General features: G+C 45.7%; 1 protein-coding gene across 3 annotated transcripts in view; it reads left to right on the forward strand.

The window, feature by feature from the left end:
• Positions 1-25,856, forward strand: part of LOC137631022 (uncharacterized) — a 133,249-nt gene that overhangs the window by 40,267 nt on the left and 67,126 nt on the right. For all 3 annotated transcript variants that reach the window (XM_068362576.1, XM_068362578.1, XM_068362577.1), the window contains 2 exons: positions 1,785-1,970; positions 3,667-3,779. In XM_068362576.1, the coding sequence (XP_068218677.1) occupies positions 1,785-1,970; positions 3,667-3,779 (299 nt within the window). The remainder of the gene's footprint in view (positions 1-1,784; positions 1,971-3,666; positions 3,780-25,856) is intronic.

Raw genomic sequence — 25,856 nt, forward strand, 5'->3', positions numbered from 1 at the left:
AGACAGTCCCCAACCAACAGACACAATGGGGACCAAAAGACTGTTTGTATATAGTTTTGTTCATATGTAGTTTTTGTAAATGTATACGTAGAGTTTAATTTTGTCCTAGGGTAAGCATAGCCTAACTCAAGATGCCTACTATATTCAGAAGACAACAAACAGTCTAGTTTCACATAAAATCAATATCAGCGTATTGCATATAATGTTTTATTTACCTCACCACCTTACATTGCTGTATATAAGAGGTTAAAGTATGTTATTATCAAAATAGAAACTTACAAGTGGCCGTGCGCATGCATGTTTGCGTAGATACTACCTTAGTGTTGTGTTTACACTACGTTTCAAGTAAATGTAAAAGTTATGTTATAGTTTCATTACCCAATTTTATATTAGTAACATCATATTTATCTACTTCAAGAATGTTTTAGTATGTTAAATAAAATGCAGATGGTTAGTTTACTGGATTATTTTATTTAATGCTATTTGTACTGAAGGTATGGTGGCAGGTGCCATTATTGTTATTGTTGTGCTTCGTCACAGTAGCAGCAGCCCTTTGTAATGTTACATCCGACGAAATCTCCTGATCAGTTGAAGCGTGCGGTACCTTTAATGTGTTTCCTTTAATGTGTTTGGGTTAGAGTATATAATACTATAAATATTCATTTGTAAATTTGTACTACACTGTACTGCTTTGTGAAGTATATAGTATAACACAGAAAATACGTATATTTAAAATACAAATAATAAAGTACTAAAAGACTGTTTTAATTATGATAGTGCGTACCCGTACAACTACAAAGTACTGTATGTAAGCATAAATTTCTCTCTCTCTCTCTCTCTCTCTCTCTCTCTCTCTCTCTCTCTCTCTCTCTCTCTCTCTCTCTCTCTCTCTCTCTCTCTCTCTCTCTCTCTCTCTCATGCCTTATAATTATTCAATATAATATACTTCTTGTGTCAAAGAAAACAAACAATCTTTTCTTTACATTTCTTTATAACATTAGGTCCATTACCGATGAGTAGTTTTATATATATATATTGATGAAAATCTATTTTTGAATTATTACGGAATCCCATAATCACTTTTCAATGAATATGAACGTATTTTTTACGCACAGAATCGCAGTGCTTTACCTATTTAGAGTAAAATGATATAAGAATAATTCTTAATAATTATTCTATAATGTAATTACTTCATATAAATTAGAAAGATTTTTTTGGATGTTTATTGTGAAATACAATAGAAAGTAAAGCAAACTTATGAAAAGTTTATTCTGTAATCCTCAGCAAAACAAACATTGAAATGTAGGTTACAATAGAGTAAGTGTGCATGTATATCTGATAACAAATCTTGTTTACAGTTATTTATGGCTAATCCGCTACCTTGTAGCGTAGGGTTCAAGATGCTGACTTCCCAGTTTTTGAGCATCCATGTTTCCCTTTAGTGATTATTTGAAACCTACTCTTTTGGAAAATTAAGTGTAATATTACTCTGGATTTTTATACTTCACAAAATAACCTAGAAAATAATTTAGCCCTACTTTCATCACTTATGAACATCTGCCCTTCTTTCTGGAAGGTTGATTGATTGATTGATTGATTGAGTTGAGGTTTTCTGGCATCCTGACATCTAAGGTTATTGATGCCAATCTTTCTGGAAGACAAGAATAGGACCATATGAGATGGAATCTGTTGGCATGATTGATTGATTTATATGATAGAAAAAAAAGTTTCATTTTTGAAAGAACTAATTATTTATGCTTTCCATACATGTTTTGTGGTTGCAGATTTTGGACTAAGCAAAGGTGCTCAAGCCCGTGCAGAAGCTAACTTGACCCGTATTTTAGAGTTAGCAAGTAGTACAAATGGAGACAATCCCCCCAAGAACGTACCTTCCTTTGATTCGCCTGATGGGGATGCAATAGATCAAGTTAATGAGAATACTCCGAAAGTTAAGGAATCGGCAGTAAAAAGTAAGTTGTCATGTGTTTTGAAAATTTAAGCCAGGAATTCCAAAGGATCTTTTCCATTGTCTTAGTCTTGATTTCTCATATTTGAGCATTTTTTCTATTAGGCACTAATGGTGTATGATTTATGTAAGTTTAAAATGTTTCTGTTATTGCTCTGAACATGTAGATTGATGGTTTGAACATTTATCGTAACAGAAGAATAACCTATTTTAACTTTAATGGTTCACATTAAAATAAGATACAGTATTGCTCAAATGCATAATTACATGTAATGCCATTAATGCACTACACGTAGTACACTGAAGGCTATTTAGTATAGAGGCTATGTCCCTATCTAAGACTGGAGAACATTTATTTGATTGTTGAGTGTCCTTGTACAGTAGAAGAGCTGCTTATCATATCTAGAGCCTTTTCTACCCATACTAAATGGAATGTATGTATTGACGAGGGACTCAGCTGAGCTTGGCGGGTACCGCTATGGTCCCACAGCCCACCCTCCCCCATTTCCACCACAAATGTAGCTTCTTATGTTGACTCTCTTGCTTGATGGTACATTTGGGCACACTATGCTATTTTGTTTCTCTTTCTTTTTGTTTTTTTTGAAGTTTTAATGATATATATATATACCTGTATACTGTATAGATTTATTTTAATGTTACTGTTCATTAAATTTTTTATATTTATTGTTTATTACTTCTCTTGTACAGTAGTTTATTTATTTCCTTATTTCCTTTCCTCACTTGGCTATTTTTCCCTATTGGAGCCATTGGGTGTATATTATCCTGGTTTTCCAACTAGGGTTGCAGTTTAGCTAATAATAATGATAATAATGATACTTCATAGGTATAATTTAATGAAAATATTTCTTCACTAAAGCAGGGAAGCACTTAAAACCTTTTTCCCAGTATTGTACACTACTGAAGTGAAAATAGTATTATTAGGTATTGCACCATTTTATTTTGTAGTGTCTGGAACCATATAGCATTTGGTTGAGATACAGGCCCTTTGGCATTATTTCATTACTCTATAAGGTTGAGAATCTACCACTTATTTGAGAATACAGTACAGTACAGTATACTGAAGTTTGTATGAAGTAATTGTTTCAAATACTTACTGGCATTCCAGATTAAACATTTTATATTATATATCTCACACTGGAAATTTAGTTTTTTATAAACATTTTGAAAAAGTGTATTGTAAGTAACAAGTAAAGAAAAGCACTGAGAGACCGCAGACCTCTGCGAAGGCAGCTCAGTTCCCTCTCGCATACCATCTCGACCTTTACTATACCCTATTATTTGTTTGAGGAGAAATAATCCTTTTTAAAAATATCTTGAATCTGGATCTCTGCCAAAGTCTTAATCACTTCTAAGTTAGCACATTTCTGACATATTATGAAATTTTCATAAAGATTTATCTATAACTTTTTGAGTAATGAGCCAAGAATCCTTTAAAAATCTTGGATCCAGATGGTGATCCAGTCACCGCCTAAGTTAGCTCATTTCTGACCTATTCTGAAATTCACATCAAAATTCATTTGTAACATTTTGAGTTTGGCTGGTGACAGAAAAACAGGCAGAGGTGAAAACATAAACCTCCTTGGCTTAGGAAATACGCATTTGTTGTGGTTATCTTTGAAACTATTGCTCAGAATGCTTGAATACTAGTTTACACCCTTTCATGATTTTGCATATTTTAGGTAATGAAAAAACCCATGTTGAAGATAAATCGGCATTGCCTAGAAAAGAAATTATAGGATCTAAGGAATCAGAATGTAGCTCATCTGAAAAGAAGACTGAGGAAGATGAAAGGGTAAGTACAGCTTGTGACTTTTTGGACCTTGTATTTGACCTTCCTATCCATATTGACCATGAAGGTAAGGTATTTTGAAAAGTATAGCAATATAGTGTAGTTTTTATAGAATTTAGTGTCACATCATCCGAACATGTAACTTAAACTTAACCTCCTGCTTGTTCTGTCAAGTCAGCATTATGGACGTGGATTAACCGAGAAATTCACTGATTGCAAGGTATTACCCCTTTGATGCTCTTGCCCAAAGGATATTACAAAGGGCTTCATATTTTTTTTTTATTTGATGGTTAATATATTTTAATGAATACATTTGAATTACTTGCTAAAGGGATTCTGCAAAACATATGTAGGTGACACCTGTCGAAAGTTGAGCAAGATGACATTGGATAGTTATTGATTTATTTTTGTTCTGTAACTAAAATACAAACCCATGCTATTTATAGGGGTATTACTTTCGGTAAAGCTGATAGACGAGCTATTAGACTTCTAGCAAGGGTTAACCACCCACCCACCCACTAGTTAACAGGGGGTGGGGTATAGTAGCTCTCCTTCTTACTCACACACCTGGGCTGTGAACCTCACTTTACTTTTGGCTTGGGGAGAGAGACTTGTCTCTCTCCCCTCTCCAACTTTCTGGCCATTTGTCTATTTTTTTTTCTTAATCTTATATTTTTAAACATACTTACCCGCTGGTTATATACAATAGCTTTATTCTTTCTGACCGGCAAAAAATTCAAAACTCGCGCCCATCGCATCTATATGCCAGGTATACACTAGCGCCACCATGGAGCTAGGCCGAACTATCCCTCCTAGTCTCAGATTTTATGAATAGAACTTACCTGGCAGTTATATATATATAGCTGAGTCTCCGACTGCGGCAGAATTTAATCGAAAATCGCGGCAACCGCCTTGTGGTGGTTGTGTGGTTAGATGGTTAACAACCATTACAGGGTGGTACTTGGAATCATTCCCGTTTTCTGTTCCTCAGATTATCTCTGCCGGCCGGATCGACAACATCGTTGGTCCGCCTTTCAGAGTTTTTTCGGATCGCTTTCCCTTCATCGCCTTTTTGGACTTCGTTTTTGGTGAAGTACACTGTGTTGGGATTTGGAAATCGTGTTTTTTTTTTTTTGTTTTTTTGTCTTTTTCCTTTATTATCATGAGTGAGAAAATTCATTATCGTATTTGTGCGAATGATATTTGCAAGGTGAGGTTGCCGAAAGTTTCGGTTGACCCTCACACTATCTGTATGGGTTGCAGGGGGTTTGAATGTGCTTTAGATAATAAGTGCAAGGAATGCGAGGTTTTAAGTGATGATAATTGGTTAGCTATGAAGCGCTATGTGCGCAAACTTGAGATTGATAGAGTTAGAAGAGCTAAATCAAAGTCAAAGTCTGCTAGTGAGCCTAGCTTAGATTTATCTATTGACCCTTTGCTTGTAACCCCTTTGGAAGTTATTCCTTCCCCGAATGTAGTGACTCCTGCCCCTTCTACAGGATCTGTGCCTACGGAGGACCCTGGGTATGCTAAATTAGCTGCTGAATTGGAGGCCATTAAAGCACAGTTGGAGGCCTTTAATGGTTAGGGTGTAGGTGAAATTAGTGCTTGTGAAAGTGCAGTGGAGGTGGCGACTGATCGAATCTGTCATACCCCTAGGTCTAGACCTCTACCAAGCTCCCAGGACCAAGGGAAAAGGTACGTCGAAAGCCGAAAGGGGGTGAGAGGTGCTTATCCTCGGTCAGTCGTCGCCTCAGACAGTCCTGTTGCGATCTCCCAGGCTGCTCTTGACCGCCGTAGGAAAGGCGTGTCGGATACGTTTGTGTCTTCGCCTGATCGTTCTCCCAGACGTAATTGGCGTTACGAATCAAGACCAATGAAGAGAGGGTGGAACCGGGACGTGCAGTCTCGCTCTCCCTCTCCCGGTTCGAGTAGCCGAGATCCTGATCCTTCGGAAGACGATTTCGATGTTGTTCCTGTTAAAAGGGCGAAACAGAGAGTCCTTAGCCCAGTTAATCCTGCTAGACTCCCTACTTCTTCTGCCAGTGCTCCCAGTCAAGCCGTACGACAACTGCTGTCTTCGGCACCGCGAGAGCTAGCGGAGGTTGCTAAAGCTTTCATGGTTGTTATGCAGGAACAACTTTCATCGTTAGTTGAAGCTTTCAGCCACCCTTCTCAGTCCGTCAGACGTAAGGACGTCTCTTTGCCTGTTAAGAGATCTTCTTCTAAGAGAGATTTCAGTATCTCTCCCAAGAAACCTCTGCGCACTTCGTCGGCCGTACGACAACGCACACCCTCTTCATCGGCACGCTGCCAGGAATTTCCTTCCCCCCTCTCCCGGCGCCAGGACGATACTGCCTCTCGTTCTCGGCGCCGTGACGATTCCGTTTCTCTTTCGAAACGCCAGGACGTTACTGCCTCGTTTCTTAGGAAACAGGATGAATGCAGTCTGCATTTTCAAGGCGGAGGCAGCCTGCATCTTCAGGATGCTTCCGTTTCTCGTCATCGTGACGATACTGCTTCTCGTCATCGTGACGATACCGCTTCTCGTCATCGTGACGATACCGCTTCTCGCCGACTGGATGTTAGCGGCGCTCGGCGCCCGGATTCAAACAGCTCTCGCTGCCAGATTGCTGGCAGCCCAACTCTTCGGGATGTTATCCTTGAGCAGGACCTCGAAGATATTTCGGAAGAGGAAGAAAAACCTGCCGACTCTTCTAGTGATTACAAGGTTCTTTCTCGCTCTCTTTTGGAACTTTATTAGGAGGAATTTCAACCTTCGGCCCCTCGTTCTCCTCAGTCTCAATTTACCAGGAAGAAAGCTACTAAGTCTTCGGCCTTCATCAAAATGAAACTTTCAATTTCGGCCAGGAAAGCTCTTGCTAAATTGGATGATTGGATGAAGGAACGGAGACAAGCTGTCAAGACCACCTTTTCTTTTCCACCGTCTCGGCTCGCTTCCAAGGCCGGTATGTGGTATGAGACAGGGGAACCTTTGGGGTTAGGAGTGCCTGCCTCCTCCCAAGGTGACTTCTCGGCTCTTGTGTACTCGACAAGAAGGCATGCTTTAAACTCTGCCAAGGTGATGTGGTCCATGTCGGAGCTTGATCACCTCGTCAAGGGAATTTTCAGGGTTTTCGAGGTTTTCAGCTTCCTGGACTGGTCTCTCGGGACTCAGGCCAGGAAGTCTGAACTCCTGGAGGACACGAAGGACCTGACGAGTATCATGTCCTGCATGGACAAAGCTCTAAGGGATGGAGCTAATGAATTGGCTTCCCTTTTCTCAGCAGGGGTCTTAAAGAAGAGGGCCCTTTTGTGCTCCTTCACCTCTAGATCTGTGACTGTTGCCCAGAAGTCGGAGCTGCTTTACGCCCCTTTTTCACGTCATCTTTTTCCTGAAACTCTGGTCAGAGATATCTCCCTTTCTCTGGCTCAGAAGGCTACTCAGGACCTTTTGTCTCGGTCGGCTAGAAAGACCTTACCTGTTGCTCCTGCTCCTCTGAAGGAGGAGGAGAAGAATTTTCAACAGCCCTTTCGGGGCAGGATCTCCTCGAGAGCGGATTTTAGGGGGAGAAGACAAGAGTCAGGGCCAAGGACCAGCTGAGGTGCGTTTAGGCCCCGGTCCAATAAATGAGATGGAAGTCCTCCAGACACCAGTAGGGGCAAGACTGTCTCGTTTTTGGCAGTCTTGGAAAAGGAGAGGGGCGGACACCTGGTCCCTCTCAGTCGTCAAGGAAGGTTACAAGATCCCCTTTTTAAAGAAACCACCTCTCTCAGACTCTCCCCTAGCCTTAGTGGCTCAGTACACCGACGCGGGGAAACGAGAGGCTCTTCTGGAGCTAGTCGACCAGATGTTGGTCAAGGGAGCAATAGAGCCGGTTCAAGACCTCGCCTCCCCAGGCTTTTACAATTGCCTGTTTCTGGTTCCCAAGAACTCGGGTGGATGGAGACCAGTCCTAGATGTCAGCTCTCTGAACGCCTTCGTGGAGAAAACAAAGTTCTCCATGGAGACGACTCAGTCAGTGCTGGCTGCAGTTCGTCCAGGAGACTGGATGGTTTCTCTCGACCTGCAGGACGCTTATTTTCACGTCCCCATTCATCCGTCTTCGAGGAGATATCTGAGGTTTGTGTTCCAGGGCAAGTGCTTCCAGTTCAGGGCACTTTGCTTCGGTCTCAGCACAGCTCCCCAAGTTTTCACCAGACTAATGGCGAATGTGGCAGGCTGGTTACACCAGGAGGGGATAAGGGTCTCCTTCTATCTAGACGACTGCCTGATCCGGTCACAGTCGAAAGAGAAATGTCTGGAGGACCTAATGAAGACTTATACGATGACTCAGGACCTGGGACTCATCGTCAACTGGGGAAAGTCTCAGACCGAGCCGAATCAGACTATTCTCTATTTGGGGATAGTTCTGAATTCAGTTCTTTTTCAGGCTTCTCCCTCCCAGGAGAGGCAGACCAGGTGCCTGGACAAAGTCAAAGACTTTTTGAGGAAGCAGGAATGCTCAGCGAAGGAGTGGATGAGTCTGCTGGGAACTCTATCCTCCCTGGAGCAGTTTGTCCCTTTGGGGAGACTGCACCTAAGGCCTCTGCAACACTTCCTCGCAAAGGTTTGGAACAGAAAGATCCAGGAGGACACTTTTTCTTTTCCCATTCCGACAGAGATCAAGAATCTTTTAATGTGGTGGCTGGACCCAGCTCTGTTGGGAAATGGGATCTCCTTGTTCAAGAAGAACCCCGACCTAGTGTTATTCTCAGACGCGTCCGAGTCAGGCTGGGGAGCAACACTAGGGAACAAAGAGGTCTCAGGTATTTGGGAAGGGAGTCAGATCAGTTGGCATATCAACAGGAAGGAATTGATGGCCATTTTGTTAGGGCTCAAGGCCTTCAAAACCTTGGTGTCAGGAAAGACTGTGGAGATCAATTCCGACAACACCACAGCTCTCGCGTACATAAGGAAGCAAGGGGGAACTCACTTCCTCTCTCTGTTCTCAACTGCGAGAGAGCTTCTCCTTTGGGCGAACGAGAACGAGACCCAGCTGTTGACAAGGTTTGTTCAAGGGCAGAGAAACATCAGGGCAGACATGCTCAGCAGGAGGGGACAAGTCCTTCCCACAGAGTGGACTCTCAACCCGCATGTCTGTCGGAGCCTCTGGAAGTTGTGGGGCAGACCTGTAATAGACCTTTTCGCCTCCGGTCTAAACAAGAGGATCCCAACTACTGCTCCCTAGTCCCGGACGAGGAAGCTGTTGCAGTGGACGCCTTCTTGATGGATTGGACGGGGCTGGACATGTATGCCTTTCCCCCGTTCAAGATCATCAATCTGGTTGTCAGGAAATTCGCTCTCCTCGATTCGGGACGAATGATCCTAGTGGCTCCATTCTGGCCTGCGAGGGAATGGTTCACCGAAGTGGTAGGGTTGCTGATGGACTTTCCAAGAAGACTCCCGGCAAGTCCAGATCTTCTCAGACAACCCCACTTCGAGAGATTTCACCAAAACCCCCTCGCTCTCAATCTGACTGCCTTCAGACTGTCGAAAAGCTCGTTAGATCTCGAGGCTTTTCGGCACAAGCGGCGAAAGCTATTGCCAGGGCAAGGAGGATCTCTTCACAAAGAGTCTACCAGTCAAAGTGGGAGACCTTTAGAGCTTGGTGCAGGAGGCGCAAGGTTTCCTCATCCTCTACCTCTCTAAGCCAGATTGCAGACTTTCTTTTGTATCTCAGGCAGGATGCTAAGCTGGCTGTATCTACCATTAAAGGATACAGGAGCATGCTCTCAACTGTCTTTAGGCATAGAGGCTTAGAGTTATCTCAGAATAAGGACTTGCAGGACCTCATTAGGTCTTTTGAGACAACGAAGCAGGTGCACTTAAGACCCCCTTCTTGGAACCTGGATGTGGTGCTTAAGTTTTTGTGCTCCAGGAAGTTTGAGCCTATCTCGCAAGCTTCTCTGCGAGATGTGACTAAGAAAACCCTCTTCCTTTTGTCTCTAGCGACTGCCAGGAGGATCAGCGTGGTTCAGGCAATCGAGAAGCGTGTAGGCTTCACCCTAAATGGAGCGGTTTGTGCCTTGAGGTTCGACTTTCTCGCCAAGAATGAGAACCCTTCGAAACCCTGGCCTAGCTAGGACTTTTGAAGTCCCTAACCTCACGAATCTAGTAGGTCAGGAACAGGAAAGCCTCCTCTGCCCGGTTAGGGCTCTCAAGGCTTATTTGGCCCACACTAAGAGCGTGAGGGGTGCTTCCAACTCCTTATGGTGTTCGGTGAAGGATCCTCAAAAACCCCTGTCAAAGAACGCTTTGTCCTTTTTCCTGAGGGAAACTATTAGGGAAGCCCACCTCTTTTGTGAGGAAGAAAACTTCGCCCTGTTAAAAGTACGGGCTCACGAAGTAAGGGCCATTGCTGCTTCGCTGGCATACCGGAAAAATATGTCGGTTAAGCAGATCATGGATGCAACGTTCTGGAGGAGCAACTCTGTCTTTGCTTCTCATTACCTCAGAGAGGTAAGAGTGGACTATGACAAGTGTTATACCTTGGTCCCATACGTAGCTGCGGCTTCTGTATTAGGCAAAAGAGTTACTACCCCCACTCAACCTTAGTTTATGTACTTGTATATGGGTTTGTGTTTTTTATGGTTGTCTGAGGTCCTCGTCTTGTGGTACGGTTCCCTCAGTCCAGATAGATAGTTTATATCTATTTCTGCAAGGTTAGGTAGTTAGCTTTAGTAAGGTTGCAGGTTTTTATTATATGGGAAGGTAGTTTCTGAAGTCTAGTCAAGTTGTTGGTCCTACCCCTTTGACAGACTCGATTGAGTTGTTTGCAGCGTAGCAGGTCTACTCCTGGCTGAACACTCCTAAGGGAAAGTGACTCTAGAGGCAGTTACCTTTGAAGTCAGCTACCTTAGCAGGTAAGGAATCAAGGTGTTTGTTCTCCTACAACTCTTTTGTTGTTTCCCCAACTATGTTTTTCTGTCTGTTTCCCTCCTCCAAATGTGTGAATCAGCTATATATATATAACTGCCAGGTAAGTTCTATTCATAAAAATGGAGTTTTTATGATAAAACAAAGTTTTATGAATACTTACCTGGCAGTTATATATATATTTTAAAGCCCACCCACCTCCCCTCAGGAGACAGGTCGTGCAAAGATAATCTGAGGAACAGAAAACGGGAATGATTCCAAGTACCACCCTGTAAGGGTTGTTAACCATCTAACCACACAACCACCACAAGGCGGTTGCCGCGATTTTCGATTAAATTCTGCCGCAGTCGGAGACTCCGCTATATATATATATAACTGCCAGGTAAGTATTCATAAAACTTTGTTTTATCATAAAAACTCCATTTTCTTTCAGCCGCCATATTGGCAAGAGCTTTGGAAATTCACTCGCCGTTTATCAGGAATTAACAGTGTTCTTGGTGATGTACAATTGTTTTCTGGGCTCGAACCTGCGCCGCCCAGTGAATTAGCTCCATTTAGCACTTATTCTTAGGTAATTTACTGCTAAATATACCAGAGAAAAAATGTAAAGGAGTGCTAGGTTAACTAGCTCGCTCACCTATTGGTGTCGGTATAAAATTGGGCGTATAATCCAGAGGTCCCGCACTATTTAGATTCATCCACGACAGAAACCCCAAAAGAGGAGAGCCGTTCTACCTCACTCGGTACTACTAACAATGCATCCGCTCAGAACCCAACTCCTTTTAGCACGTCTTGTGTGTAACCCGCTTTTTTGTTGTGCTCTCGTTTTTTCGCTTATTTTCTTTGGATTATGGCTTCTTCGTCGGTTTCCCTGGAGACACCGTCTAAGTTAAGTACCAAGCTGTGTTTTGCTGTGTTTTGAGCAACCTAGATCGTCTAATATTTGAATTATAGGAGTGTATTCTCTTCGTTCATACCGATCTTGCTTGATTCCATTTACAGTTGGTACTCCTGTTTTGAGAGCTTTTAGTTTCACTCGCGGTGTTACTATATGTATTATTTTTATTATAAAATTTTACTTGTTATTATGGATATTCATTTTTTAGCGTTTAGAACCCTCGTGGTTCAAATTTTGGGCCGATATCATTTACGTATCGTTATGGCTGCCGACCTTCGTGCTAGGCGGCAATGTTATTTTTTAAGCCATCAGATGTGTCTTTTGTGATTTAATTATTATGTTGCATGCCTTGCCCAAAAATTTTTATGTGTTTATTTTATATTATCAACGCTATTACTATTATAATGAATATTGTGCTATTACTCCGTTTGATCTGTCTGGTTGGGGTTCGTCAGTTGGTAGCCCTGCTGCTCCGTATCACGTGATCCTCCCCCATGCTCCCCCTCTCGCTAGGTGGGTGGCTAGGCTTCTCTCCCCCTCTCCCCTAGGGGACCGTTGCCTTCCCTCCTTGTAGAGGGGGTAGTTCAGTGTTTATGGACTTTGTCCTCCGGGTGTCCCGGCGGGTTCGGCTCTGTCTAGTCTGGTTGGCCACCGGTCAACAGAGTTGGATCCCGGTGCACCCTATTTTATATTCACTTATCACACTGGTTTATGTTATATGAAACCCTCTGGGTTCCGTTGGCGGTTCTTATCTACAGTTCCGCCCCCCTATTTAATTTATAACAGTTCCTATGATGATTATATGACAGATCACTACCCCGGAGTTCCTATACGAATTGGTTTTGGATACTTTTATTCCCCGGCCCGGGGCTTAGCCTCGCCCCGGGAAATCAGACACCCTGTGTCTCAAATTTTTGTTGTTGCATCCTTTTTTATACTCCCGGCTCGACCGGAATGGATGGCTATACTTTAGTCTTAAGCTAGACTTTTGTTTAGGCCGGGTCCTCCGGACCCGCCCCTACTTAAGAATATTACAGTTAAGCCCTAATCTTGTGTTAGGCTTATGTTAGGCCCGGGTCCTCCGGACCCGCCCCTACTTAAGAGAATTACAGTTTCTCATATACTATTTACTTTAGTCTTAAGCTAGACTTATGTTTAGGCCGGGTCCTCCGGACCCGCCCCTACTTAAGAATATTACAGTTAAGCCCTAATCTTGTGTTAGGCTTATGTTAGGCCCGGGTCCTCCGGACCCGCCCCTACTTAAGAGAATTACAGTTTCTCATATACTATTTACTTTAGTCTTAAGCTAGACTTATGTTTAGGCCGGGTCCTCCGGACCCGCCCCTACTTAAGAATATTACAGTTAAGCCCTAATCTTGTGTTAGGCTTATGTTAGGCCCGGGTCCTCCGGACCCGCCCCTACTTAAGAGAATTACAGTTTCTCATATACTATTTACTTTAGTCTTAAGCTAGACTTATGTTTAGGCCGGGTCCTCCGGACCCGCCCCTACTTAAGAGAATTACAGTTTCTCATATACTATTCTTTTTATAGATGGTGCATTGTCAGACGACAGCCTGTGCAGCTGTTCTACATCAGCCCTGCGGCCATACCGTCTGTCGGTCTCACGCCCTCTGCGGTGTGCAGCTGGAGGATGTCGTGATATGGCACCCGGATAACTGTGTGGTCTGTTTTGACCTCGTTACCACCCTTGGATCTGACTCGGTGAGTCCCGTTGGCTATGTTGCCTTCTTATTTATCTTACCTTTTTTGGCATACATACACTATTTAGTAAGATATCTATGGTCTTGAAGGACCACTGGGAGTCTGCCCTTTTATAATTCCCACTATTATTTCAGGCATCCCCGGAGCAAAAGTCTGCGGCTCGGGCCACACTGAAAGTGTGGGTTGGTGGTTTTGCCCGGAACGTGAAGTCCAAGCGGCCGTACGTCCTCTCCGAGGACTACTGTTCCCTGATTTACCCCAACGCCAAGTCTTCAGCCGCTGTGGCTAGGCATGTTGCAGCTCCCATCATTGCCCACATTGATGCCACCATAGCGGGGTTTATTGATCCAGAGCAGGATCCGTCGGACGCCCCCGGAGATCTAGAAGACAATGTTGCCTCCATGAACCTTGACGTGGAACCCATGTTATTGGATGATCCAGATACAGGTAGGGTGGTAAGTGAGGCAGGTGTTTCTGGCGCTGAGATTCCTATCCTCAGCCCCTCTCTTTCTTCTTCTTCTGATCGCTCTTCCTTCCATGGTTTTTCTGGGGACCGTGATTCGTCCCAAAGATCACACCCGGTTCCCCCCAAGAATAAGTCTAGAACCTTACCTAAAGTTCATAAGCCTCATAAGGCTTCTCATGGTTCTAAACAGAATACAAACCTGTCATCTAAGGCTTCTGGCTGCTCCTCTAAGTCTCGCGACCCGGGAGTTCATTCCGCCACACCTGCTGCTAGCCCGGGCCTTTCCGAATCAGCCATGCTTCGCATCGTGTCGGAGATGCAGGCTAAGTTTGTATCAGAGATCCAGTCTAAGATGGACACGATGTTCTCTAACATCGGTCAGAGACTTGGGGCATTAGAGCAAGGTGCTCCGGAGCGGGTCCAAAGCTCTCTCATCCCGGATGCCTCTAAGCTCCCGCAGTTTGCCAAAAACAACCCTTGGCGTATGGCTCTTCATTCCCCGTTCTCAGACGGAATGTTAACTTTGGAGGGTCTTGGCACTCGTCCCCTAGAGGACTTTGAATTCTTTCCTCCTGGTCTGGCATTTCCATTTCATGGTTATGCCAGGCTTACCGAGGAAGCTTTGGTTCGGTTAGACAAGGTCCCCAAGGAGACAGTCATCTTCCCAAAAGAGCAGGCCCAATCTGTGTGGGCCAGATTCCTGAATGACATCGGCTGCACCAACACTATGTTGACGCCTTATAAGAGCTCTTTTACAATGTTCCTAATGGACAAAAACACCGTGACTCCATGTGTTAAGGTAGCAGAGCTTGCCTTCCAATATGCTCTGGAGGAGAAGCCCTTGCCTCCCATCCGAGAGGTGGATCCAATCTCCCTCCTTCTTCCTTCAGGCATTGAGTGTTGGGACAACGTCCATACCACATTTACCTCTGGAAAGCTAGCAGCAGACTGTGCTTCGGTAATGTTTAGTGAGCGGCTTCCCCGTCTCCCGGAATCCCTCATTAAACAGGAGTATGATTCTCGCCTACGCGTTGGCCGTACTCTGAACCTGGCCACTTCCACGGAGTCGATAGCCTTGACTTACGATACTGAGAGTATTTTTAAATCTCTCAACAAGGCTACGTTGCAGTCATTATACTACGACCTGTATGACTTCGCTACTGCTAAACGCAAGTGTCGCAAACATGTCCTGGCAGAGGCGACTATTAGGCATGAACCTAATAAGCTGATCCGGTCCTCCTGTTGGGGTTCAAACCTCTTCCCTGAGGACCTTGTAGAGGAAGTCTTGGCGGAGGCCACTAGAGTCAACCAGAGCCTTAAAGCCCGTTGGGGTTTGACTCCTAAACGTAAATCTGACCCTGCAAATTACCAAGCCCGGGGTAGGAAGAAGCTCCGTCCATATACTTCCACCCAGTTCAGGCAACAGCAGACTGGTTCGCCCATTTTCCGGCTGCCTCTTCCCCCATCTCCTGTTGCCCCGGCACAGCCTTCCACCTCTCAGGCTCCTTCGGACGACTATGTCACCGTTCTGCTTCCTAAGAGCCAGCTTTCTGGTGCCTCCGCCACTTCTCCTGCCTTTAACCAGTCGTATGAGGCTCATAGCTCTTCCCAGAGTTATGGTAGAGGTAGAGGCTACCACCGTGGTTCTAACCAGAACAAAGGCAGGGGAAGAGCTTTTTGCAGAGGAAAGAACTTCCGAGGCGGACGTGGAGGCAACTCCTCAAACCAATACTGAGGTGCAGCAGGTAGGGGGGAGGCTCTATGCCTTCCGCAACAAATGGAGGTTCAGTCCCTGGGCGTTCAGTATCATCTCCAAGGGACTGGGGTGGAGTTGGATTCAAGGACCTCCTCCTCCGAACAAATTTCGTCAACATTCCACTCCGGACCTGGTCGAATTTGTCCAGGATCTTTTACAAAAGAACGCCGTACAAGAAACGAAACACCTGAAGTTTCAAGGTCGGCTGTTCAGTGTCCCGAAGAAGGATTCAGACAAGAGAAGAGTGATTCTAGACCTATCCCTTCTCAACTTGTCCATTCAATGCGACAAGTTTCGAATGCTTACCGTCTCGCAGGTGCGGACCTTACTTCCCCGTGGGGCCGTCACCACCTCTATCGATCTTACAGACGCCTATTATCACGTCCCGATAGCGAGACACTTCCGTCCGTACCTAGGCTTTCGCTTAGGGGACAAAAGTTACTCCTTCAAGGTGATGCCTTTCGGGCTCAACATCGCCCCAAGGATCTTCACAAAGTTAGCAGAAGTCGCTGTTCAGGAACTCAGGAATCAAGGGATTCAAGTAGTAGCCTATCTGGACGACTGGCTCATTTGGTCAGACACCTCCCAAAATTGCCTAAAAGCCACTCACAAAGTCATCCATTATCTTCAATCTCTAGGCTTCCAGATCAACTTCAAGAAGTCCCGTCTTCTCCCAAAATCGAAGTTCCAATGGCTCGGCCTGCAATGGGATCTTATATCTCATACTCTGTGTCTTCCCAGACCCAAGAGGTTAGAGATTGCAAGGAACACCAAACGCTTTCTCAAAGACAAAGTAAGTTCCAGACGACTCCAAGAGAGGATTCTGGGGTCCCTTCAGTTTGCCTCAGTGACGGATCTTCTTCTGAAGGCAAAATTGAAAGATATCAATCGTGTCTGGCGTTCGAGGGCGAACCGGAAGCTCCGGGACAGGAAAGTCCGCCTTCCTCCCATTCTACGGGAAAGACTTCTTCCTTGGACAAGAGCAAACAGTCTGTCAAAGTCAGTTCCCCTTCGATTTCCGCCTCCGAAATTAATCATTCACACGGACGCATCCTTATCAGGTTGGGGCGGTTATTCTCAGCTCAAGAAAGTTCAAGGTCTTTGGACTCCCTTGTTCCGCCAATTTCACATCAATGTGCTAGAGGCCATGGCAGTTCTTCTAACCCTGAAACGTCTTGCTCTTCCCAAGAAACAACACCTTCGTCTGGTCCTCGACAGCGAAGTGGTGGTCCGCTGCCTCAACAGAGGCGGGTCAAAGTCAGGGCCTCTGAACCATGTTCTAGTAGCCATATTCTCCCTAGCAGCCTTGAACCGTTGGCATCTTTCAGCTGTCCACCTGGCGGGAGTCCGGAATGTAGTGGCAGACGCCCTGTCCCGGACCTCCCCTCTAGAATCGGAATGGTCACTCGATCTAAAGTCATTTCGGTGGATTCTCTCTCAGGTTCCCGGTCTCCAAGTGGACCTCTTCGCCACGGAATCCAACCACAAATTGAGAGTATATGTGGCTCCCAATCTAGACCCTCAGGCTTACGCCACAGACGCCATGTCACAGAATTGGGACACCTGGGAAAAGATTTATCTCTTTCCCCCGGTGAGTCTTTTGCTGAAAGTTCTAGACAAACTGAGATCCTTCAAGGGACAAGTAGCCTTGGTCGCACCCAACTGGCCCAAGAGCAACTGGTATCCTCTCCTGCGAGAGTTGAGACTATACCCTCACCCGATACCCAATCCGGTTCTGTCTCAGATAGTACAAACACGCGTTGTGTACGCTTTCTCAAACATTCAGAGCGCCCTAACTTTATGGACTTTATGAAGTTTGCGGCTATGCATGGTGCCAATATTGATCCTCAAAACACCTTGTTCCTAGAATCGGATAAACGGGATTCCACCATCCGCCAGTATGACTCTGCAGTTAAAAAGTTGGCAAAATTTTTAATAGACTCAGACGTGAACGGTAGGAACTTGAACCTTACAGTCACTTTCTTTAGATCTTTATTAGAATCAGGTCTGGCAGCCAATACTATCACCACTATTAAATCGGCTCTGAAAAAGATCTTCCTAGTGGGTTTTAACATAGACTTAACCGTCTCTTTGTTAGCTTCAATTCCGAAAGCTTGTGCCAGACTGAAACCGGTTACTCGTCCTACTCCGGTGACCTGGTTCCTTAATGACGTACTCAGATTGGCTTCTGATACCATTAACAGTTCTTGTGATTACATTCCCCTTCTCAGGAAAACACTTTTCCTGGTGAGCTTGGCTTCCGGGGCAAGAATTTCTGAATTGGCAGCCTTGTCGAGAGACCCGGGTCATATTGACTTCCTGCCTTCAGGAGAGGTCCTTCTTTCTCCTAACAAATTCTTTTTGGCTAAGAACGAAGACCCTCAAAACAGATGGTCTTCCTGGAAAATTGTTCCCCTCACGCAAGATCCGTCTCTGTGCCCTGTTACTACTCTTAGGTCTTATTTATCCCGGACCTCCTCTAACTCCTCGGGGCCTCTATTCGTTAGAGAACAAGGCGGTACCATTACTATTAAAGGGATCAGGCAACAAATCTTGTATTTTATTAAACAAGCTAACCCTGACTCTTTTCCTCTTGCACATGATATCAGGGCGGTTGCTACCTCGGTGAACTTCTTTCACCACATGAATTTTACAGACCTTTCCAGGTATACAGGGTGGAAATCACCGTCAGTGTTCAAGAAACACTACCTTAAACATTTGGAAGCCCTAAAATTTTCTACAGTAGCCGCAGGGAGCGTAGTTACTCCCAAGTAACTCACAGGTTAATGCCTTGACTCTTTATCTCTCCCTCTTACCTGCCTCATTTATACCCTATTGTATTCGTTGGTCTCGCACCTGAATACTGTTATTATATTTGTAAATTTTATACTCCTGAGTATCTGTATATATTATCACTCACGGCATTATTATACCTACCTTATTGGATTTATGTTCATATTTAAGATACCCTTATAATTGTTTTTTGGTACTCATCTCTGATTAAAAGCATCCTGTATTTCCCTTACGCTTATGTTTTTTCCTTTATTTTGCAAGTTTGGTGACATTTTCTCTTGTATAGATTCACTGGGCGGCGCAGGTTCGAGCCCAGAAAAGGGATTTTGACGTAGGAAAAATCTATTTCTGGGCGAAGGACCTGTGCCGCCCAGTGAACCCTCCCAGCTCCTCTCCCTTGGAGTCCCCAAACTTTGGGTGCTAAGGAGTTGGGTTCTGAGCGGATGCATTGTTAGTAGTACCGAGTGAGGTTGAACGGCTCTCCTCTTTTGGGGTTTCTGTCGTGGATGAATCTAAATAGTGCGGGACCTCTGGATTATACGCCCAATTTTATACCGACACCAATAGGTGAGCGAGCTAGTTAACCTAGCACTCCTTTACATTTTTTCTCTGGTATATTTAGCAGTAAATTACCTAAGAATAAGTGCTAAATGGAGCTAATTCACTGGGCGGCACAGGTCCTTCGCCCAGAAATAGATTTTTCCTACGTCAAAATCCCTTTATTGGTTTTGACTTTTGCATTTATTGGACTAGCTTACGGATTCTCTTGGATATCTACTGATTTGAATTAATTTGAATTAATTTTGACCCTTGCTTGAATTGATCTCTCTATTTACATTTCCAAAATGGCTGACCCCTCCCCTTCATATAGGAATTGCATTAAAGGGTGTAAAACTCGGCTTGCAAAAGCCTCGGTGGATCTCCATTCAATTTGCATTAAATGTTGGGGTAAAATATGTAATTTTGAGGATAGATGTCAAGAGTGTTTTGATTAATCCGAGAGTCAATGGTTAGCTTATGATCGCTACTCTCGTAAATTGGAAAGGGATAGAATTAGACATAGTTCCTCCCGTTCAAGGGATGTATCATTTTCAAATGTCATTGAACCTAATTCCCCGATAGTGGTAGATCCTGAACCTAATCCTATTCAATCTGAACCAACAATGAAGGTTATGATGACAGCGATCCAGGCTCTTGGTTTGAGAGTGAAATCGCTGGCAGCTGACAGAGACCAAATTTTGTCCGATGTGAATCTACTCAAAAGTGGTAATATTATTAGTGATGTTAATGTGTTCAGTGATGTGGAGGGTGCGTCTGTGCGTTCTTGTTGTTCACCTAGCCTTAGACCTCTTGCAAGCTCCCGGGCCCATGAGAGAAGTAAAGTCGAGTGGCGAAAGGGAACGAGAGGCGTCATCAAGCGCGCAGACGTACCTTCGAGCGTTCCTGTTGAATCTATTTCTCAGATCGCTGCCCCTCACCATGGGAAAGGTGAGGTTAGTTTTAAATATTAAACTTAGCCGGTGAATATATAATAGCTGACGTCTCCGACGGCCCGACAGATCCAAAAACTCGCGAGCGATCGCCGTGAAGGTTGCGGGTGTGCCCACCAGCGCCGACTATCGGCCAGATACCGCATATACTAGTCAATTTCTCCAGTTCTTCTCTGTCGGTCTTGCCGACAAGTTGGTTCCGCTTGCTGTTGACCTCGAGTTTTTCTACCGAATTGGTGAAGTACTTTGTTGGTTGTTTTATTGGCGTTCGCTGTGTTGGTGTGTTTTCTTCAATAAAACTCTTGAAACCCTTTTTTGGCTTGTGTTTCTTGTTGATGAATTTGGATTTGACTTGGATTTTCTTTGGTTGTTCAAAATGGCTGACCCTTCTCCTGTTTATCGCAAGTGTGCGAGAGAATGTAACAAACGTCTTCCCAAGGCCTCTATCGACCCTCATACTGTTTGTTCTAATTGCCGGGGTAAATCCTGCCAATTAGGAGATCGGTGTGAGGAGTGCGTGGTCTTGTCGGAATTCGAATGGCTTGAGTATGAAAAATATACTTGTAAGCTCGAAAGAGATAGGGTGAGGAGAAGCTCCTCTAGATCTTTGGAATTTTCCTCCTCCCATGCCCCTGAACCTAATCCTTCCCCTGTAGTGGTTGTTCCTGAACCCCCTGCTAGCACTCATGAACCGTCTATGCGGGATATGTTTTTAGCGATTCAAGCTTTAGGCGAGAAAGTTGAGTCCTTAGCCTCGGACCGTAATCAGTTAATGTCCGATGTAAAGTTGTTGAAAAGTGGTAAAGCAGAAAATCTAAGTGATAAAGTGATAAGAGCGCAAAATGTGTTTAGTGTTGCGACCGAGGGTTCGTCTGTTCGTGCTTGTCGCTCCCCTAGTCCGAGACCTCTTTCAAGCTCCCATGCACCAGGGAGAAGTAATGTCGTAGGACTTAAGGGGGCAAGAGGTATAAACCAGCGTACAGACGTTCCCTCTTTGGTATCAGACGTTTCTCGTCAAGAACGTCCTTACCATAAGACGGGTGAGACTAAGTTCTCCTCGTCCTCTGACGACTTATCGCATAAGAAACCTTGGCGCAAGGTTTCTAGGCCCTTAAAGCGAAAGTCAGTCCCTTCAGGACAGGTCCAGCGTCCTGGCTGTAGCCATTGGGACAGCTCTGACCACTTGCAGTCATCGGATGGCTGTTCGCCCGTTAAGCGAAAGCGTAACACAGAGTCCGAGGGTCTCGGTAGAGGCAATGTTTTGCCAGCGCAGACGTTACCGACGTTACGGCCCGTTCCGACTCCCGTTGACCCGAAGTGGGTTGTCCTGCGGGACATGCAGTCTAAGCTTTCTTCTCTTATGGAAGATTATGAGCATGGACAGGTTCACGATGATCCTTTGCTTGCGGTTCGCCAGTGCGATGAACGTGACTCTGGCCTTCAGCCGCCTAAACGAGTGTTTTCTCGTCCGTTTGATGTTAGTACTAACGTTTCTAGTGCTTTGAAACGCGATGCTGGTCGTGTTCCTCGTCTTTCACGTCAGTCACGTGACGTGGAACCCCCCTTGCTACAGTCTCGGACTGACGTTCAGCAGCTGCCACCGCAGCCCTGCACTGACGTTCGCCGACCGACTCCGTTGCCTCGCCGTGACGTTGAGCGTCTGTCACCGCAGTCGGAAGTTGTTTTGCCTGCTCAGACCCTGCAGTCAATGCAGTCTCGACGTGATGTCGAGCGACATTCAACTCAAACTGTTGTTGCTTGTCAGTCACAAGACTTTCAGTCTTTTCAGCCGCGGCGTGACGTTGTTTCCTCAGCTGTTGCTGCTGCTCCGTTGCTTGTTGACATTGCCTGTCAAGCGTTGCCTCCTAGACATGTCTCTCCGTTTCACGAGACTCGGCAGTTGTCGGACGAAGTTCCGTCGGATGAGGAAGTCGCTGATCCCCTTCCAACTGATATGCCTTTGGGGACTTTTTCAGATGGAGAGGAGCCTAAAGTTGCTCAGCCCTCTCTTGATTTTAAAAAGATCATGCTGATTTTTAAGGATCTTTTTCCTGACCATTTTGTGACTGCTGCTCCTCGTTCGCCTCCGTCAGAGTTCACGCTAGGCCTAGCTGCTTCGACGCCGTCATTTACTAAGCTAGTGCTCTCTCGCTCTTCTAAGAGAGCTTTGCGTTTACTAGGCGACTGGTTGATGACCAGGAGGAGTTTGGGGAAGACAGCCTTTGCTTTTCCCCCTTTTAAACTGGCTTCTCGAGCGAGCGTCTGGTATGACACGGGAGAAGTTCTCGGCTTGGGAGTTCCTGCCTCTGCCCAGGGAGACTTCTCAAGCCTCATAGACTCTCCCCGTCGTCTGGCCATGAGACGCTCAAAAGTTAGCTGGTCCGCTTCGGACCTTGATCATCTCCTCAAAGGGGTCTTTAGGGCCTTTGAAGTTTTTAACTTTTTGGATTGGTCGCTGGGAGCCTTGAGCAGGAAGATCTCTTCAGCCGACCGTGATGTATCTGTACAAATTATGTCCTGCATGGACAAAGCTATCCGGGATGGCTCTAATGAACTTGCTGCTACGTTTACGGCAGGAGTCCTTAAGAAGAGGGAGACTCTTTGTTCGTTCCTGTCTGCAGGAGTAACTCCCTGTCAAAGGACGGAGCTCCTCTTTGCGCTGTTATCATCTGCCTTATTCCCCCAGCAGTTGATTAAGGATATCGCGGCGTCGCTAGTACAAAAGGATACCCATGACTTGATGGCTACGTCAGCGCGTAAGGCTGCGCCTTCTTCATCCTCTTATGTCGTTAGACCTAAGTTCGATACTCCAGCGACGAGGTTTATCCCGCCCTTTCGTGGCAGAGCTCCCAGTAAGGGAGGCGCTCGTGCCGATAGTAAGAGAGGTAAGAGGAGAGGATCTAAGTCCTCCCGTGGCAGAGTCTGACTGCCCACGTCCTCAGACAGCGGTAGGGGCCAGATTAACCAACTTCTGGCAGGCCTGGGAGAAGAGGGGTGCAGACCGGGAGTCTGTTTTGTTGCTAAAGGAGGGGTACAAAATACCTTTTGTACGCACACCTCCTCTGGTAAAAGTCCCTATAGACCTCTCTCCCAGGTATCGAGAGGAGTCAAAGAGACAGGCACTACAGCTGCAGGTGTCTCAGTTGCTAGAGAAGGGAGCAGTGGTGAAAGTCTCGGACCTTCAATCACCGGGGTTTTACAACCGTCTCTTCCTAGTTCCAAAGCATACAGGAGGTTGGAGGCCGGTGCTGGATGTCAGTGCTCTCAACGTTTTTGTTGTCAAAACAAAATTTACGATGGAGACCACCAAGTCCGTCCTAGCAGCAGTCAGAGAGGGAGACTGGATGGTCTCTCTCGACCTGCAGGATGCGTACTTCCACATTCCTATACACCCGGATTCTCAACCGTATCTGAGGTTTGTATACAGGAATGTAGTGTACCAATTCCGAGCACTGTGCTTCGGCCTCAGCCCTGCTCCTCTTGTTTTTACGAGGCTCATGAGAAATGTAGCAAAATTTCTACATTTGTCGGGGATTCGAGCCTCCCTGTACCTGGACGACTGGCTGCTCAGAGCGTCGTCCCGTCATCGCTGTCTGCAGGACCTTCAATGGACGTTGGATCTTGCAAAGGAGTTGGGCCTGTTGGTGAACATAGAGAAGTCTCAGCTGACTCCCTCCCAAACGATTCTCTATTTGGGGATGGAGATACAGAGTCTAGCTTTTCGGGCTTTTCCGTCTGCCACCAGGATAGAGCAAGCCTTGCTCAAAGTCCGTCTCATGCTAGAGAAAGACCATTGCTCTGTGAGAAGTTGGATGAGCCTCCTAGGGACGCTATCATCCCTGGAACAGTTTATCTCTCTAGGGAGACTTCACCTTCGCCCTCTCCAATTCCATTTAGACTCCCATTGGAACAAGAACAAAACTTTGGAGGCGGTCTCGATCCCGATCTCCGAACCAGTCAAGACTTGCCTGAGCTGGTGGGACAGCAATATACGTCTTCGAGAAGGTCTGTCCCTGGCAGTCAAGAACCCAAACCACGTGTTATTTTCAGACGCGTCGGATTTGGGTTGGGGAGCGACTCTGGACAGTCTGGAATGTTCGGGTCTTTGGACGACAGAGCAGAGGAGCCTTCACATCAACTGCAAGGAGCTGTTGGCTGTTCACTTGGCTCTGACAAGTTTCGAGAGTCTTCTTCGAAACAAGGTGGTGGAAGTGAATGCGGACAACACCACGGCCTTGGCGTATATCTCCAAGCAAGGAGGCACTCACTCCCACGCTCTGTTCGTCATCGCAAGGGACCTCCTCATCTGGTCAAAAGATCGAGGCATCTCACTGTTGACGAGGTTCGTCCAAGGGAAATTGAACGTTTTGGCGGACTGTCTCAGTCGGAAGGGTCAGGTGATCCCTACAGAATGGACCCTCCACAAGGATGTATGCAAGAGTCTTTGGATGACTTGGGGTCAGCCCACCATAGACCTCTTTGCAACCTCACTGACCAAAAGGCTCCCAACCTATTGCTCTCCAGTCCCATATCCAGAGGCGGCCCACATAGATGCCTTTCTGTTGGACTGGTCTCACCTGGACGCTTACGCATTTCCGCCGTTCAAGATCGTCAACAAGGTGTTGCAGAAGTTCGCCTCTCACGAAGGGACAAGGTTGACGTTGGTTGCTCCCCTCTGGCCCGCGAGAGAGTGGTTCACAGAGGTACTTCAATGGCTGGTAGACGTCCCAAGGAGTCTACCCTTACGGATGGATCTCGTACGGCAACCGCACGTAAGGAGACTTCATCAAAGCCTCCCCGCGCTTTGTCTGACTGCCTTCAGACTATCGAAAGACTCTCAAGAGCTCGAGGCTTTTCGAAGGAGGCAGCCAGAGCGATCGCGAGGGCTAGGAGATCATCTACTATCAAGGTCTACCAGTCGAAGTGGGAGGTATTTAGAGAGTGGTGCATTTCCTCCTCTATTTCCTCTTCCAGTACCTCTGTAGCGCAGATTGCGGACTTTCTCCTGCATCTGAGAAATGTTCGCTCCCTCTCTGCTCCCACCATTAAAGGCTACAGGAGCATGTTGGCCTCTGTTTTCAGACATAGAGGCTTGGATCTGTCAAATAACAAAGATCTCCAAGACCTCCTTAAGTCTTTCGAGACCTCTAAGGAGCGTCGTATGTCAACTCCTGCTTGGAATTTGGACGTGGTCCTGCAGTTCCTGATGTCAGACAGGTTTGAGCCATTACATTCAGCCTCCCTGAAGGATCTCACCCTCAAGACACTTTTTTTAGTGAGCTTGGCTACAGCTAAAAGGGTCAGTGAGATCCATGCCTTTAGTAAGAACATCGGCTTCTCTACGAATAAAGCTATATGTTCTCTTCAGCTTGGTTTTTTGGCCAAGAACGAACTGCCTTCTCGTCCTTGGCCTAAATCCTTTGAAATACCTAGTCTGTCAGAAATCGTAGGTAATGAAGTTGAAAGAGTGCTGTGCCCCGTGAGAGCTCTTAAGTTTTACTTAGCTCGAACTAAACCTATACTAGGTGGTTCTGAGGCCTTATGGTGCTCCGTTAAGAAGCCCTCATTGCCCATGTCTAAAAATGCGTTATCGTACTTTATTAGATTTTTAATCCGGGAAGCACATTCTCATTTAAATGAGAAAGATCGTTGTTTGCTTAAGGTCAAGACTCACGAAGTGAGAGCAATAGCGACTTTGGTGGCTTTTAAGCAAAACAGATCTCTTCGAAGTATTATGGACGCGACCTTTTGGAGGAGCAAGTCAGTGTTCGCTTCATTTTACTTAAAAGACGTCCAGACTCTTTATGAGGACTGCTACACCCTGGGTCCATTCGTTGCAGCGAGTGCAGTAGTGGGTGAGGGTTCTACCACTACATTCCCTTAATCCCAATATCCTTTTAATCTTCTCTTGAAATGTTTTTTAATCTTGTCTTGGGTTGTTCGGAAGACTAGGAAGTCTTTCGCATCCTTTTTGATTTGGCGGGTGGTCAAATGTTGTTTCTTGAGAGCGCCCAGATTAAGGGTATTGATGAGGT

The sequence above is a fragment of the Palaemon carinicauda genome, chromosome 39, assembly GCF_036898095.1.
Source record: "Palaemon carinicauda isolate YSFRI2023 chromosome 39, ASM3689809v2, whole genome shotgun sequence".
NCBI classification, from domain to species: domain Eukaryota; kingdom Metazoa; phylum Arthropoda; class Malacostraca; order Decapoda; family Palaemonidae; genus Palaemon; species Palaemon carinicauda.